This window comes from Vipera berus (assembly GCF_964194415.1).
Source record: "Vipera berus genome assembly, chromosome: Z".
NCBI lineage: Eukaryota > Metazoa > Chordata > Lepidosauria > Squamata > Viperidae > Vipera > Vipera berus.
Window position 1 is genome coordinate 83,539,528 of NC_138205.1, and position 18,964 is coordinate 83,558,491.

The following is an 18,964-nucleotide window of genomic DNA, read 5'->3' on the forward strand; positions in this document are numbered from 1 at the left end:
TATTATTATTATTATTATTATTATTATTATTATTATTATTATTATTATTATTATTATTATTATTATTATTATTATTATTATTAAATTAATGACAGGATGGACTTCCTAAATAATAAATCAGAAACCAGAGACCTCTAGTTAGAGGGAGGCCTAGATAATTTAACTATGATGCCGTTTATGCAGAAAGTATTGTGCTAAAGTTTTAGGAGATTCCTCTCAGAATTTTGTGTAGAAAAAAGACTTTTTTAATAGATATTTTAAAGCAGAACAGGATTGTATTTAGTTGGCACAAGTTGGAAGGAGTCATTGTACCTTTTAACAACAAAGATATAGATTGAATACTGTTCAAAAAGGCAAAGAACATATGGAATACAAGAATGAATTGGAATAAACTTCAGTGGATATTTGCAACAGACGTCTAAGGACTGTTTGCTTGCATATGGATGATAAATCTTTAATATATTAAAAGGAAGAAATATTCTTCAAAAAAGAAAAACATATTTTTGTTAATGAGAAAACTGAATATATATATATATATATATATATATATATATATATATATATATATATATATATATATATATATATATATATATATATATATATATATATATATATATATATATATATATATATATATATATATATATATATATATATATATATATATATATATATATATGATACAATTTATCTGCAAAACCCACACATATGTACAAAGATGTGAAGTATTTGACTTATAAGACTTAGGGTGAAGAATTTATATCTACAAGTTTGAAAAAGTCTAATGCAGTAGTTTTGTATATTAGCCCACAGTTAAAACCAAAATTGTTACTATTAGACAAATATAAAAGATAAGTGGCAGTTGAAGTCAAAATGCAAGGAATTAAAACTGTAATTGTTGTTCTTTATATATCAAATGATTACAAAGGGATGTCTTTTTAATCATTTGATGGCCCAAATGACAATGTTTTCATATGAGAAATGGATTCTGATGGGAGATTGGAAGAAAGTAGTCTCCTTATAATTTGATAGATCTCACACAAAAAAATTAAACTTAATCAAAAATCTTTTTTGGATGAGATATGGAGCTGTGTATAAACAATCATATTATTGCTAATATGTATAAACTTTTGTTGAAAATGGAGAAAGATGAACAAACTAAAGACTATATGATAAGATGAGCAAAGGTTTTTTTTATATAATATGCTGTTGGATCAATGGGAGAATATGTAGAAGAAAGAGCTATAATTTACACTTAATTATAATCTTAAAAAGAATTTTTATAAAATGATAGATCATTGATATTTTACACCAGATAAATTGTCAAAAATCTATAAATGGATTTCAAATATTTGTTGGAAATGCAATTAACCTGAAGATATATTTTTAAATTTTTGGTTAATATGTAAGAAAGCCATAAAATATTGGGATCAAATGTGTACTTTGAAACAGAAGATTCTAAGGATAAATGTACAACTGAAACCAGAGGTTTAATTTTGGGGATAATGGATATACAAATTGAAAGATCCTATGGAAATATGTTTTTATATATGAAAACAGTTACAAAACATTTATATGCACAAAAGTGCATGAATACCTATACTGAATAGCATTAGCTGATTTTTAGCATAAGTTCCACTCCACTGCTAACCTTGGGCTGATCTGAAAATAGTTGGTTACCAGAAATTGTTATTGTTACAAAAAGTTAAAAGGGGCCTGAGCCTGGATCGAAAAAAGTAATTTGAGAAAATGTCTAAGAAAAGCTCCTTCATGGTTCCCATGAAGATAAAGGAAGGAAGAACAAAGTAGAGAGAGAGAGAGAGAGAGAGAGAGAGAAAAGAAGAAGAAGAAGAAGAAGAAGAAGAAGAAGAAGAAGAAGAAGAAGAAGAAGAAGAAGAAGAAGAAGAAGAAGAAGAAGAAGGAGCTGACCAGCCACCTAAACACTTTTCCTGCACGTGACTTGCCTGCTAAGAGAGACTATCATCCCATCACATGACCTGCCTGCCGAGAGAGACTGACCACCACCTCATCACATGTTCCAGCCAAGCAGAGGTGCCTAAGTGAGGGACCACTGTGAACCGGCAGCCAGCCAAAGAGGGCCAAGAGAACCTGGACTCCAGCAGCCCTTTCTGGGTAGCACTACATAAGTATCAGTCAATATAAAAATAACAAGAACAATTGAACCATGATTGACATAATCATCTCAAGGGCTCTAAATGACAATCTGACCTCCATGTCTAGAAATACAGTCATGCCTTCTGAACCTTGTAAAAGGCTGGCTGGGACACGGCCAATCTAATGTCTGATAGGAATGATCTGTCAAAAACCAGATGCCATGGCAGAGAAGTTTGAAAAATTAGATAAAAACACTATATGGATAAAAAATTTTGAAAAGTAAATAGGTTTTAAATTCTGGGGAACTTCAGAAAAATGTAATTAGGTTCAGAAGTTCAATAACTTTAAGCTGACAATATATTCTTGCCGAGATGTTTGATAGTATATCACAATTAAGTTAATTGGCCAATTATATGTATTTTCTTTTTTGGTCTCTTTTATTTCTTATAATTCACGCAATCACCACTTTTTCTCAGTAAAATAATCCTAGAGCTTACAATTAGACAAAATATTCTTTTATTGCCTAACAGTTTCTCTTTCACTCTATTGTTCATATAGACCAGGGGTGTCAACGGGCAACGTTACGTGATGTGTCGTGACAAATCAGAACTTTTTTGCCATTGCCAGCAATGTAGTGGGCGTGGTGCAGCCCGTGGGCCAGCAGTTTGAAACCCCTGATATAGACAAAAATTAGTTCTTTTATTATTCTTGACTTCTTATCTTAACTTGACACTTACAAGTAATTTGAGAGATTTACTTGCTTATGCAATTTGCAAACATTAAGAAGTAGATTATCATCCATATTATCACTGTAAATACATTTTATAATCCCAAATCATTGGACTCCTTTTATTTACTAAAAGTGGCATAATTTTCAGAACAGAAACAGTAAGCAGCAGAATTTCATATCTTCCAAGAAATGGTGGAGTTACTGTGAACAGGTCAAAAAGAGCAGTTATTTCAAGTTCAGCACACTGTCAGTAAAGTTTCCCTCAGGGGTAAATCTTACAAGTGAGAAAATATTATACAAATGAAGTATTTTGTTTAGATGCCTAAGAAATGACCGTAATAGTTCAAAAATGCCATTACTAAAGTGAAGGATGCTAATCAATAGAAATCAAACATAGTGAACAACTATTTGGTTTCATTTTTAAAAGAGTATTGGTATTATACCTAATACACACTGCCCAACACAGCTTTCATTAAACCACAAAGGAAGTCAGATCAATGGTGGTTTATAATCACCAGGCTCAAGGTTGACTCAGCCTTCCATCCTTCCGAGGTAGGTAAAATGAGGACCCAGATTGTTGGGGGCAATAAGCTGACTTTGTAATAATGCCGCTTGGGGTAAGCAGGCATATACATAGAATGAAGGCTACTGCTAAGCTTGTAAGCCGCCCTGAGTCTTCGGAGAAGGGCGGGATATAAATGGAATTAAAATAAAAAATAAATAAATAATGCACAATGAGTGGCATTCTGATGATGGAGCAATTTTGGAATCTATTTATTAATAAACTTCTCTTCCATCCCACACACAATTCTTTTTTTCTACTTTAGAGGAAATTTGATACCATTAACTGATTTGTCTAGCTAGAAAAAACTTAACTCTTGCACTTCTGACCAGTAGAAAAATACTAGTTTGGGGGGGACAAATATCCTAAGAAATTCTTATTTGCAAAATGTTTCAATAAATCTTTTGATAAATATTGATCTCTAATACTATCTGGAGTATAGCAAGGTACATGAAATATTCTCTATTACAAATAGAGAAATCTTCTCTCAATTACTTTTTTAATATTTTATTTTTTATTCTAAGAAATGGAAAGAACTAAGGTTTTCCATTTCCAGACTAAATTCCAATTTAAATTAAGAATGTATTTAGTATGTTCATAGAAAACAATATTACAAATAAAAAATAAAAAATTACAAGCAATGTGGCTATTTAGAATCTTGTTTTTTGCTGATAAAATAAATGAAAATATAATTAAGTGATGATAATTTTTTTTTTAAAAAAAGTAAATGATGCTGGGTTGAATCCCAGCCTCTTTATTTGTCTGAAAATCTGTTATTCAAACTGACATTACTAAGTTAGATGGCTACAGATCTGACATTAGAATAAAATCTATATTTAAAACCATTAAAATTAGCCATGGAATAGGACGATAATAGTGCTGCATTTTGAACAACAGTCATGCACATTTTTTGACTTGCCATTTTGAAGTGATCTTTACGATTTTGAACCAATATTATACAATTCCAGAAGTTGAGAATCAAATAGCCTTTATAGTTACCCGGATTTTATCATTTTAACTGTAGTTGCTAAGCAACTGTAATATCCTTATTTCAAACAATTCGCCCATTTTTGTTATAGATGGTTAAAAAATGATGATAAACAAAAATAGTGAAAGCAAACTGTGTTTTCAGAAAAAGTAGATGTAGTATAAAAATGTTATAGTACACGTATAGCACCTTCCAAAATAATTGGCTTTTTAGAATTAAAAAAAAGTATGAATATACAAAATTTTCCTATTCTGTAGGATGATCTGCTAATATCAGTGGAGCAGTGGGCTAATGCCTCCTTAAGTAACACCAGCTGCCTGCAATTAGTGCAGGTTCACGTCCCACCAGGCTCAAGGTTGACTCAGCCTTCCATCCTTCCGAGGTAGGTAAAATGAGGACCCAGATTGTTGGGGGCAATAAGCTGACTTTGTAATAATGCCGCTTGGGGTGTGTGTGAAAGCCCTAACAAGCAGGCATATACATAGAATGAAGGCTACTGCTAAGCTTGTAAGCCGCCCTGAGTCTTCGGAGAAGGGTGGGATATAAATGGAATTAAAATTAAAAAAAAATAATATGGTACTTTTATTAGCACTGATATTGTTACACAAAACAGCATGTACAAAATCATATAGCAAATTTTCTATTTGCACATTTCATCTTCTTAAAGTTTTTTATATGCATCACAGAGATAATCAGAATATAGGTAGTCCTAGACATACATCAGTTAATTTAGTGACTGCTCGAAGTTACAATTGAAAAAATGCAACTTATGAATATTTTTCACACTTACAACCATTTCAGCCTCCCCATCCTCATGGTCATGTGATCAAAATTCAGATGTTTGGCAACTGACTCATTTCACCTTCTCACAAACCAAGTCAATGGGGAAGTCAGATGCACTTAACCATCATCTTGCTAACTTAACAACTGCAGTGATTTACTTAACAACGTTGGCAAAAAAGGTAGTAAAATGGGACAAAAAAAACCACTTAACAAAAATCACTTAGCAAATATCTCTTTGAACTCAAGTCTGGCCATAAGTCAAGGACTACTTGTAGTGAATTACATCAGAAGCTTACCCCAATGTTTGTTACTTCAATCCAAGCCATACTGCTGACTAAAATCTGAGGAGGATACTTTTGGCTGAAATATATGCTATGCTGATTAACAAAGCAAGTGAGGATATGAAAGCTTTTTAATAAAAGCACTTTGCATACTGCAAGCTTTTAAATTAATCTGGGACAGAACAATGGTGTAGATACTAATGATACAGAACAGTTCATTAATTTCTAGCTTGTCTGCAGAAAACAGCTTGTTGAAAGTTAGTCAATAAACCTTTATAGTGCCCACTAGTAGATTTTTAAAGGGCAACATTGGAAATATGAATATAATGGAAATGGATTGTTCATATTTGCATATGCCCTAAAATGTAACCCCTGTAAACTAACTACATTTGTAATACTTTCTATTGCAATTGTATGGATGATAAAAATTCACTTTTGCAAAACAGAGCATAATTATTATGAATGATGTCAAAACTGGTTGAAATAACCTAAACCCAAACCACTGATATAGACTGGTACCTGGTGATAAAAGAATCCTAGGGAAATGCTTATGCAGTTTCTCGCAGATGTATTAAGAGCAAATGCCTTTATTTTGAAAGGTATCACTAGATTAAAATGATGAACATTATGCTTGAACTCCACAGCCAGTAATAAAAAGGACCATAAACCTCCCTTGGAGTTTTGATTATTTTAAGACATTGGGATTTATTTCACAACTTTTATTGGACAGCAAGTCTCAGTCTAGCCTGCTGATTAAATTTATTGGCAGCAAAAGAAGGAACCATGAGTTTAAGATGAAAACAGATTTTTCAAAGACTTGTTAGGTTCTGGTGGGAAAAGAGGTGGTGTACAATGAAATACAACAACCTGGACATTTCAATATGAAGTACTTTTGTAAGGATTCATTTTTAAAAGGAGATAGCTTTATTTAACTCTATATATCTATATATTTATTTCATGCGTAAAGATTAGAACATGTAGATAGGATTAACCATAAGGTATCATACACATATAGGTTTCTTATTCATTTAAAACAACTATTAAAAACAAGGAAAGTAAAAGCTACATTTCAATTAAAATGTGACAAACACTAGGAAACAACTAGCCAACTTTTACCAAATTGAAAGAGCTAGCCTTAAAACATTACCACCATCACCACCACCAAAGTGATTACCAATATCATCTATACAGCAAAATCTACATTGCTTGGGACAGAGAAAAAACTAATCTTTTATGTCAGAAAAATTCTATCTCCAGTAAAAGGTGATCAATCTATGGCTCCTAAAAATAAATCTGAAAGTTTAGTTGAGAAGCACTCTGAGACAAAGATTTTCAATATAACCCAACATAAGCAGACTTTGGCTAATAAACCAAAAAATTCATAGAAAATGTGAACAATCATAATGTATTCCAGAAAAGGTCACAATATAGTACCAAGAAGAGCTCATGGTAATTCAGTATGTGTAAAATGCTACTGAAACATTTTAGCCTACTGGGGAATCTTTTTTTTTCTTTTAATGCAGCTTTTTAGGATACTTGGAGAGAAATGTGAAAAATAACCAATAGTAGTGACTTCTAAAACTAAAAAGGGTATATAATAAATACCTTTTGCAAAAAAAAGAGTGTTTGAAAGTTCAAATGTAATGTAGCAATAAGCGAATTATAATAGAAAAGGCAAGGAAAAACAAAGACAGCTGAAATTATGCCACCTGAGGACATGGACAAATTGAATATATTCAGATGAATAAAACAACTTGTTTAAACAAGGTCAATCACTTGTAGTGCATTAATCTTTACTAAGTACCTGTTTCATATAAATATGTACAGGGAGAAATACAGTAAGACTCAACCTGAGTCTGTATGGTTGTGAGAGTTTGGACCCTCAGGTCCTGGAAATGTTTAGTGTAACTTCTGTATGACAGCTTATACCAGGTCATCTTGGATTAAAAAAACAAAAACTGGAGTCATTTATATAAAAGATAAGTCCTGGGAAAGTGGGAAAGAAGGGGACCTTACCTTCCTGTTTAATTACCTGCCCATCACGTGAGAGGACAGCTACACCTCTGGAAATTCAGTAGAACAGGAGGAAGACTTAGCTGAAAGGTAGCCCTGGAAAAGTCTGAGGGAGTTGGAAAGTGGAAATCACAGGAAGGGATTTAGCACATCTGTATTTATGTGTTTATGAAAGACAACTTGCTACAGCTAAGAACCAGATTTGGCCCCGTAAGACACACAGGTTTATCTGAGATACATGACAGTGGTGACATGAATTTTCATATATTGCTAAAGAGTTGGTTGTTGTCACAGGCCTTGGGTCAGAAAGCTTTGACCTTTGTTTCTGCTACTTGGTCTTTTAGGTTCTGCTTTCTTGTCAGTGATCTTTTCTTGATATATTTTGTTTCCTTTTCATTTTTTGGTTATAAGTTGCTCAGAATCAACATGTATTTGAACAGCCTCAAAACAAGCTGACTGACTGATTAAATGAATAAAGTTCCTATGTTGGAGCATCCATAGACTTTATTTTAGGCTGTACTCAATACTGAAAAGCATGAAAAGCTTTGTCTATTTACTAAAGGTGATAATGAAAATGCTTTACCTCTGAAGACAATCTAAGATTTTTAATTACATTACATGAGCAGTGCCTGTAAAGAAAAACATGCCCCTAAGTTAAAAATTAAGTTAAAATGGTCACAAGACATAAGGGGAATTCAATCAGATGATGATGCCTGTGGAGAATATTTGTTTTTAAAAAAAGCTCCCTCGCCAGTGGAACAATTTGCCCCACAGTAAATTAACTCAAACATAAAGTTCCTGCCATTCTTTTCTGGTATAAATGTAGTGTTCTCAATGAACACCATTCTATGGTTTAGCAATTTCTAAGACATAGCAAACTCTCTCATTAATCAACTCTTTGGCTTCCAGCATATATCATTCTAAATACTTACTCGCTATTCATTATCTTGCAAATCTATAAATTAGCCATGTAAAAAAGACAGGAAAAAAGAGAGAAAATGGTTACTGGACAGGTCTGTTGCCCATATTTGCTGACAGGAAAAAGTTAAAGAAAATCTAATTTTACTATAGTTACTGACAATATTTTAATCAATTTAGTACTTCCCTCACGTACCATAATCAACTTAGTCCTTCTATAGTAGACACAAACACTCTAGTCTAGAACAAGAATTTAATGCCATCACACTAACCAACTGCATACTCTTGGAGTTCAATATGCTACGCCACACACAATTTCTGAAAAAGAAATGCAAATTATATGTTTGTACATATTGTGTATGGATGATGAAGCAAAAATTTCATACGTGGTATGGTAGAAGAAAAGCCATGTTAGTCTCTGGAGGTAGTAACTTTTTGGACAAAGTTCATTTAAAAACATAAGGTTTCATAAGCTACAATTCACTTCATCTGATACTTAGTGACATACTGATTCAGGTTTTAAACTGGGGTAAGACAAGATGGAGACAGGCTGATTATAAAGGTGGAAGTTACATGTGAAACAGATTACAAGCATCTCATCAATTCACAATTGTAATGTGTTAGAAATGCACTATATTTCTTGAGACATTCTGAGATTGCCTGAAAATCTTTAATTCAGCAATTTTACTTTTTCCAAAACAGTCACTGCCTTACATTGTCCTTGTTTTGAAGTCTGATCTCAAATTTGGACTCAAAACTTGTAGCAAAAGTAAAGATGGTATGAATAATGACTTTTGTGGCTAGGGATTTCAATCATACCATGGAAGTGTTATTTCTATACATTACAATTACTATTATTATAGACAGAATGAATATGACATTTTCAATAATGAAATATTGAAAACTGTTGAAAAATTATGAAGATATCTGCAAGTTTTCCATAGAGCACAATGGCAACTTGAGATAATTTGGAGTAGGAAAATAGCACAAAATAGCATGAAACAGCATGGTTCAAAGAAAAATACTACTTATTACTGTTTTTGATAAACTACGTTACTCTTAAACTGTACATCTTCAATTGTGCATCAAGAACCACTTTTATATAATCCCTGCATTTTGTTATCAACATTTAATATGAGATAAATTGAAACTGATATAAAATGAGAAACAAATTATAGTTTTATTAGCTAATAATGCTCAAATAATAGACAGAAATGGACATGTACTGAGGAATAGAGAACAATGTAGAGCAGCTTTTCTCAACCTTTTTTGTGTGAAGTAATCTTTGAAATAATTTTCAGGCCTCAGGGATGTGTTGCATAAAATCTCACAAAATATGAAAACTGCACAGTTCAATTCATTTTTTAACTACACATCCCACATTTTACAGTGTTTACAATGGCACAGTGATAGGCTTTGTCAAAATTCCCACAATTTAAGTGCTAGCATTTATCTATCTATCTATCTATCTATCTATCTATCTATCTATCTATCTATCTATCTATCTATCATCTATCTATCTATCTATCTATCTATCTATCTATCTATCTATCTATCTATCTATCTATCTATCTATCTATCATCTATCTATCTAATCAAAACACCCCTAGAAACCTCTTTGAACCCCTTAGGTCCGTGCAAAATCTCAATTGAGAAAGGCTGCTAGAGTTTATAGAGTGAAAAAGCATTTTTTAAAAGTGAAATTTAAGCACATTCTCTAAACTTACTGTTCCTGTTGTGCCCAAGGAAAGATGACTCATCTGTTGTGTCAAAGGGGCCATCATACCTGCTGGCTGCATGGACATTGTATGATCCATTGCTGGTGTTAACACAGCACCCTATAAATACACATAGATTATGCAAAGTCTAGAAAAGGAATAAGAAAAAGTTAGCCAAAGAAACCAGGACATGAACTAAAAGATAAATAAAAGGAAATATAATTAAATCCAATTTAATCTTTCTCTAATATCTTTCTCTATACATATCCTTGCAAACCATCCTTTCACAGCCACAATTTCTATCATGTCTTTATACTTCATTCATGCTGTTTGTTTTTTTAGTTTCTTGATTATCTTTTTTCTGAGAAGCTCATCAGTTCCATCTGACCATAACTTTTTTGATTTTGAGGAGTCCTTGGTGCTCTCTGACTTAATTGTTTTCTTGCAGACATTTCATTATCCCACCTAGGTAACATCATTAGTGCTAGTGATGACATCATCACTGTTTTTTTGATCTTCTACTTCCTCTTGGTTCTCCCTTCATATATTTGTGATTCAGTCCTCAATCATTCTTTTTATTTGATTTGTCTATATGATTTGTCCTAGGTCAGGGGTAGGCAACCTTGGCTCTTTTATGACTCGTGTCCTAGTTATTCACTTTTGAGTTCAAGCATCAATTGTTTTTTACTGCACTCTTTGTCCACATATACTCTTAAATTACCAATTCCTATAGCATTCAACTTACTTTTATGTGTCTCGTGACATCTGCAATTCCACATAACATTTCTTCCAACAAACATTTATTTCTTACAGCAGACATACACATACAAAACACAAAGTGTCTGACAGTATTTGCATGCTTTTAATTCTCTTCATCCATTTTCCTTTGTTTTAGAAACATTTTGTGAAGTACACAAATTCATCTGCTTGAGCCTATTCTTGCCACTTGGCCTACTGTGTTATTGTATACTCTATTTTTCTGTTATATAGAAATATCTTAATTTTTAATACAAGCATTTATGGAATCATTCTCCCAATTGCATGATATAACCTTTAATATTTCTGTATATCATTTAAGTTTTCAGCCACCAACATAGGATTGTCTGCATACAAAATGCAGACATACCTTCCACCATCATATCTCTAATGTCACTACAATCATTCTTGGATGTTTTAAACAACTAGGGCATGGGTTGGCAACCCATGGCTCTGGAGCCACATGCGGCTCTTTCAGCCTTCTCCTGCGACTCCCAGCCATTTGCAGAGAGAGAGAGAGAGAGACAGAGAGACACAGAGACAGAGAGAGGCACTTACGCTTCCCTTCCCCCCCCTCTCTCTCTCTCTCTGTGTAACTCACACTGTTCTCCGAGAAGCTGAGAAGCTTATTGTTTGGGTCTCCTGCCTTTGCTGTGTCTCCACAGGAAGCAGGAAGCAGTAGCTCTCAAGGGTAGGAGAGCCAGCCCAATAAGAATGTGTGCCAACTTGTCCAGAACAGCGTGAAGCCAGCTTGCCAGGTGAGCAGAAGATCGGAGAGAGAGGGAGGGGGGAGAGAAAGACAGGGAGAGAGAGGGAAGGGGAGAGAGAGAGGGAGGGGAGAGAGAAAGAGAGAGAGAAAAAAACTCATGCACAGCAGCCTCTATTTCTTTTTAATTAAACTGTTCAATCAAGTTTCCACTACCACCCCGCGCGTGTGTGTGTGTGTGTGTGTGTGTGTGTGTGTGTGTGTGTGTGTGAGAGAGAGAGAGAGAGAGAGAGAGAGAGAGAGAGAGAGAGAGAGAGAGAGAGAGAGAGAGAGAGAGAGAGAGAGGGTTTTGTGGCTCCCACTGTTTTTTTTCCTCTGGAAAATGAATCCAAGTGTCTCTTTGAGTGTTTAAGGTTGCTGACCCCTGAACTAGGAGGATATCAAAATCCTTGTGTTAGCGTTTATTACTGAATCATTCACTAAGAATTCAATTTATTCTCTTTTTATGTTTTCCTCTGCTCATTATAGTTTTTATAGATTCAGAAACTAATCCATATTTGCCCTCAAATCCCACAATTCAAACCTATATCATTTCTCATATATTTTCTATAAATCAACAAGTGTATTATAACATTTTCTTCCTTAACATTAATGCATCTCTCAGTAACTTGATGAATAACAAACATCTGATCTACACCTCCCCTTTCCTGCACAGAAAAACCCATACTACTCTTTCCAAATGTTGCTCATTTTTACTTCTTATAATGTTTAGCAAAGAAGCTCCCTTGTAGTTCTTGAATTCAATCTTGTACCCTTCCAATTCTACATGGTGAAAAGTAATAGGATTCACCATCATCTTTAATAATTTAGGTTCATTTCAGAGTTCCTCTGATTCTCCATTAATGAGTTTCAAAACTCCTGAATGATTCCTGATGTTTCCCTTGAAAATGATGAGTATATACACAAGATCATATTGTAGAAATTGATTTTTCCCTACCTACTTCCTTAGCTTAATTTGGTACTTGCACTTGAGCAATCAGTGATCTGGTAACACCTGGCCATGTCTTTGATTTTATTACTGAGTTTTTTCACTTCCACTTTAGCAATATAGAGATAATAACCATTTATTTAGTGACCTTTTTTCTGATTAATGGAAAATGTCCATTGGGAAATTCACTTAATGATGGCATCATTTGCTTACTGTCCACAGTAAAAACTGTTGTAAAATCAGATCCAACATGACTTATGATCACAATGGCTTACAATCAGTGGTAGGATTCAACCAGTTTGCACCACTTTGGCAGAACTGGTAGCTAATTTTTTGTTGCCCAGGCCCAGAATGGACTTCCAGAAGCGGCATCCACACAAAGAACTGGTTGTTCACATATTTGAATCCCACCACTGTCTACAATGGAAATTCTGATCCCAATTGTGGTTGCATGTCAAGGACTACCTATACAATCAATATGATTTCTATGTATTCCATCCTTTTGGATTTTTTGAATACAATATTAGCTATGTCAAAATCATTGGAGTGGCAAAAATTGTTAAGTTTTTCTAGTGTTTCATTTCAATTGCATAAGATAATAAAACCTACCAGCCTTCTTCTTTTCTGTGGATGATTGTCATGTTAAAAGGTTTTCCATGGAGTCTAATTGATATTATTTGGCCAATAATTGACTGTGTCAAGTGCTGTTCTTGATATATAATTTTACAAGCAGTGCTATTCCTTTCTTGTTTTTCATGTGCTAAATAATAAACTTTGTGATCATCTGAATGAAAGTATCCAATCTCAGTCCATCTCAATTTGCTCATGCCTGAGGTGTTAAATTTAATCTTTTATTGAATTGAACTTTCCCATACTTATCTTTCATGTTCCCACTATAACTCTTTCTTTTCAGGCTTTCTGTGAAGATGGACAACTGATTACAAAGCTAGGGAGGCTTGTCTCTGAACTGTGGCTTTTTCAACTTACTAATGGAAGGAACATGTTTTGCTTTAGTTTATATGACTCTCTTGGTCCTAAAATCACCCCACAAAATCCTCCATAAAGTAGCGGTCTGCAGAAAGCCTCAGGAACCATGCTTTGGAGCAGCCAATGAGCCATTTAGCTGGGGGCAGGCTGTTGAAAAAACAGCCATTTTGGAATTTATTTTTCAAATGGACAATAAACTGCCTTTCATTTCTTAATCATTTTATGGGATTATTATCTTTATTAGAAAAGAGGTTCTTTTCAGTTACAGCCTATTACTTCATTTTGAAAATCTGTGCCACTTTTGAGACTTTTTTATTGTTAAACAACAAGGAAAAGGAAACAAGCTAAATAAGAAAGAGTGGGGTATCTTTTTTAAAAAAAATCTTTGATGGAGATATGTGGTTTTATTTTACTATTTTTAAGTCATTTGTAGCTCAGGATTTTTGTTGTGGGTGGCTGAAACTTTCCATTTTTTATGAACTCTTATTGGTCAGGAACTATTAATTGATTTATTTAAAAAAAATCTATTCTTTGACCACGAGAAGGAGGTAACAAGATGGCAAAATATGAATTTAAGGATATTCTTAGAGAGGTATTTGAAAAATATTTAGAGAAAAACATTCACTTTATACATCAATTATGTTCTAAAAAAAGCTATAAGAAAATATATAAATGATATAGAAGATATAAAAGAAGAGCAAGAGGAACAAACTACCCAAGTAATTGAAAGAAAGACCAGTAATTCAGAGATGAAATCATGTGTAGAAACATATCAAACCACTGGACCAATTTCACGAATATCTGACAATCCAAAAAACTTAACTGTAACTTTTGAATAATTTGACACCAATATTTATTATGATGATGGTTTAAATACAACCCTCCCAGCAAAACTGGAAGAAGAGTTCTAAGTCAAGGGACTTTTTTCTTCATGGATTTTAACAAGATTGAGAATTCCTTAAGAAAAAGAGACTTGATAAGACATTCCAGACAAGAAAAATATTTTATTCTATGAGGATAATAATAATAATAATAATAATAATAATAATAATAATAATAACAACAACAACAACAACAACAACAACAACAACAACAACAATAATAATAATAATAATAATAATAATAATAATAATAATAATAATAATAGTGGTGATGATGATGATGGAAGGGACCTTGGAGGTCATCTAAGCCGCCCTGAGTCTTCGGAGAAGGGCGGGATATAAATGGAATTTAAAAAAAAAATAAAAAAAAATCTAGCCCAACCCTCTGCTCAGGCAGGAAACCTATACCATTTCAGACAAATGGCTTTCCAGTCTCTTAAAAACTTCCAGTGTTGGAGCATTCACAGCTTCTGGAGGTAGGTTGTTCCACTGATTAATTGTTCTAATTGTCAGGAACTTTCTCCTTAGGTCTAAGTTGCTTTTCTCTTTTACTAGTTTTTATCTGTTGCTTCTTGTCCTGCCTTCAGGTGCTTTGGAGAATAGCTTGACTCCCTCTTCTTTGTGGCAGCCCCTGAGATATTGAAACACTGCTATCATGTCATCCCTCATCCTTCTCTTCATTAATCTAGACATACCTAATTCCAGCAACCATTCCTTATATGTTTTAGCCAAACTGTGGACTTTGCTGTCTTCAAAACATCCCTAGGAATGTTTTGGATGAATAATTACATCAATTTACATCAAAATGTAAATCAATATTTACATTTTGATTCTCACCACCCACTGGAGCACAAAATAGGAATTATCAGAACCCTATACCACCAAGCGGAAGGTCTGCCTACCAGCAAAGATGGAAAAGAAAAAGAACTAAAACATATCAAGGAAGCCCTTCAAATGTGTGGCTATCCCAAGTGGGCCTTTATTAAATCCCAAAAAAGATCCAGCAGGAGTTCTTCCATAACAGACAAAGAATAAAACAATAAATGAAGCAACATTGTTATTCCATATGGTGCAGGAATATCAGAAAAGCTCAGGAGGATCTTTAACCAATACAATATATGTGTATATTGCAAAGCCATACACACACTAAAACAGAAGCTTGTCCACTGCAAGGACAAAACACCCAGACATAAACTGAGCAATGTGGTATATGCAGTACAATGAAGTGAGCCAAATCTGTATATTGGGGAAACAAAACAACCACTTCATGCATGGCACAACATAGAAGAACAAACCAATCAGGAAAAGATTCAGCAGTCCATCTGCATTTAAAAAACAAAGGCCACCTTTCTGAAGAAATAAGGTACCCATTTTGGACAGAGGGGACTGCTGGTTTGAAAGAGGGGTCAAAGAGGCCATCTATGTCAAAATTAAACAGCCCTCTCTCAATAGAGGGGTGTGTGTATGATATCATCTATTTCCAGTCTACAACACAGTCTTTTCAGCAGTTCCAAGAAGGCTCCATACCAATTTGCACTACTCAAGTGGCCCTGACAACAAAGTTAAACCTCCAGGTGGCCTCAATGACTCTCTAAAAGAATGCAAATGGCCAATTGTCTGCAAGGAGTATAAATCCTTCCATTCCCCACCATCCAGTCAGAGCTGAAGAAGCTTCTTGGATGAGAAGTGAAATGATAATAACTTGGAAAAAGATGTTGCACTGGATGTACAAAAGAAAAGAGCTGATATTTTAATAATTGAAGATGATGTACAAACAATAAAGCAAGAGAATGACATGGATAATTTTCCTACACTGGATATACAAAAGAAGCTCATTAAAATTTTAAGGAATCTCATAAGAAAAGACAAAGACAAAATGAAAAGAAATCAAGTTCTGCAACATTATTTGAATGGATTAAAGATTTAGAAGTAAAGGGAATATAAAGTTGGTTTATTTGATCAAGGTTATAATAGATATGTTATTATTTATGGTAATCTTTAATGGTCTTTTGCTGACACCAGGACTAAAATGACAATATCAATTTGTTCATATATAAGATATGGGATATGGGAAGAAGGAGACAATTCTTTATATTTTAACAGAAAGTTACAAAAGATGTTACGAAATTTATTTATATTTGTTGTGGTAAAGGTGGGAAGATACTTGTTTCTTTTTTTTCTTTTTGCTATATTCTTCCTTTTTATTTTATGATTTATAAAACATTTCTAGCTATATTATATATATATACATATATACATATATATATACATATATATACATATATACATACACACACACATACACACACACACACACACACACACACATATATATATGTTTTCTGAGGTGTATATATATATATATATACACACACATACATACAAATCCTTAGCAGGATTATACTTAGCAGGCTTTGTAGGCTCCATTTGGGTTAACTGTGAAAATAATATAAATTTATTTCTTGGCTGGCTGGTGTCTGGTATCAACAGCAAAAATGAAACGTGAATGACAACTCATGATCCAAGTTTTCATGCCTGTATTATGATGTCAGAAGCAAGTATATAAGTCATGTGGTTTGCACTGCAACTCACAATTAATCATTTGCACCCATCAGACCTGCAATAGTTATGGTCTGTTCTGACTTCTTGGAATCAAAAGCTGAAGGGTTTGAACATCAAGTTTCCAGTTTCAGGAGGCACCAGACAACCAGAAATAGCAAATGGAAACTTGTGGGCAGATTCAAGTAACAAGACATAAGTTCCTAGGAGAGTATCTTGCCACAAAATATGCCAGAAGGTTCAGAGAACACAGCAAAGGTGAGATCTGTTCCTTGAGAAGCAAGCACAACAACATCCCTAGGATTAGCCTGTATTAAAATTATACAGTAAATATGCACCCACCCACCATAGGAAGTTTATTTGTACTTTATTTTTTCAGTGAACTCATTTACTAGATCATGCTCTCTGTTTTCTTTCAAATGATGGACACTATCTGTCCAAAATATCTATTTTGGTGACAAAAGGACATTTGTGAGCAAATTTAAGTGATATAGGAAGAATGGGTTTTAAAGTTCAGTGGGTTAGGATGCTGAGCCTGTCGATCAGAAGGTCGGCAGTTTGGCGGGTCGAATCCCGAGTGCCGCGTAGCAGAGTGAGCGCCTGTTACTCGTCCCAGCTTCTGCCAACCTAGCAGTTCGAAAGCACATAAAAATGCAAGTAGAAAAATAGGGACCACTCCGGTGGGAAGGTAACAGCGTTCCGTGCACCTTTGGCGTCCAGTCATGCCGGCCACATGACTACGGAGACGTCCTCGGACAAGCGCTGGCTCTTCGGCTTTGAAACGGAGATGAGCACCGGCCCCTAGAGTCGGAAACGACTAGCACGCATGTGCGGGGGAACCTTTACCTTTACCTTTTAAAAGTTTTGTAAAATGAATTGCTCCTACAATATTTTTAATGCTGTTAAAGTATTATGCACTAAGGGCTACTGTAGATCTAGATTGGATACTGTATGTGCAGTATAGAAATTCATTTTAACTGTTCAACATAAAACCTAAATGGACATGTTAGGAGATAACTACTGCAATTGATTTTTCAAAGGTGCTGAAATGCACATTGTTTTAACCATTCAGAATTTTATTTAGATTAGAAAAGATAGAATTATTTACAGTGAGAATTGTCCTGCTGACTATGCTCATTAATCAAGATTGCTAAAATAAAAGGGTATTTGCTTATTTAAAAGACTGTTTACAGTAACTGCTGAGTAGTTATCTCCTCAGTCACCCGCTGACTAGTGATCCCTGCAGAGTTCTGCCTCACATTTCAAAGTAATGCAAATTTAAGAAAGCAATAGATCCATATGTAAAATAGTCTCTGTAGCTTTAAATTGCAAGTTAACTGAAGACATCAAATGATTTTTTTTCCTTGAGAAAATGTTATTCTCCCTTCAAAACCAGCTAGCCTTCTCTTCCAACTAACGGCAGCTTTGATATGAGTTTTTTCTTTGACTAGCTGAAAAAAATAATATTTTCAAGAATTACATACACTGAGGTTTCTATAAATACATAATATATTCTACCTTTCTATTGTAGGTTTTATCTTGATTAGATTCAAGCTACTGAATTTATTCTTGCCTGGCCAAGAAGATTACAGAATTTTGTCTGGACTATATCTCAAAATGGTATGGATGAATCAATGTCTTTTACTGCCCACCTCAGTGTCTAAATGACTAAATCCTGACTATTATCTACTTTCATGGTAAGGAAAACTTTCACATGCTACAGCAGACTGAGGGAACTTGGTGTTCTCCTGATATTTTAACCAAGGATCTTGGCTTTTGTACTATGTCTGAGCACACATACATATATTTTAAAAAAATATACTTCTCAAAAAAATAAAGGGAACACTTAAAACAACACAATGTACTGTATTTAATAGTAGGATGTCTTATCTTGTGTTCCCTTTATTTTTTTGAGCAGTATATATTACATATGTAGTAGGATGAATTATTTATTTTTTAATCCATGTTATTTTTAT

At 33.9% G+C, this 18,964-nt stretch overlaps 1 protein-coding gene across 1 annotated transcript in view; it reads right to left on the reverse strand.

Annotated features, from left to right (window-relative positions):
* Positions 1–18,964, reverse strand: part of RBMS3 (RNA binding motif single stranded interacting protein 3) — a gene marked incomplete at its 3' end in the record, with an annotated part of 509,930 nt that overhangs the window by 25,067 nt on the left and 465,899 nt on the right. The window contains exon 11 of the mRNA XM_081344341.1: positions 10,121–10,231. Coding sequence (XP_081200467.1) covers positions 10,121–10,231 — 111 coding nt within the window. The remainder of the gene's footprint in view (positions 1–10,120; positions 10,232–18,964) is intronic.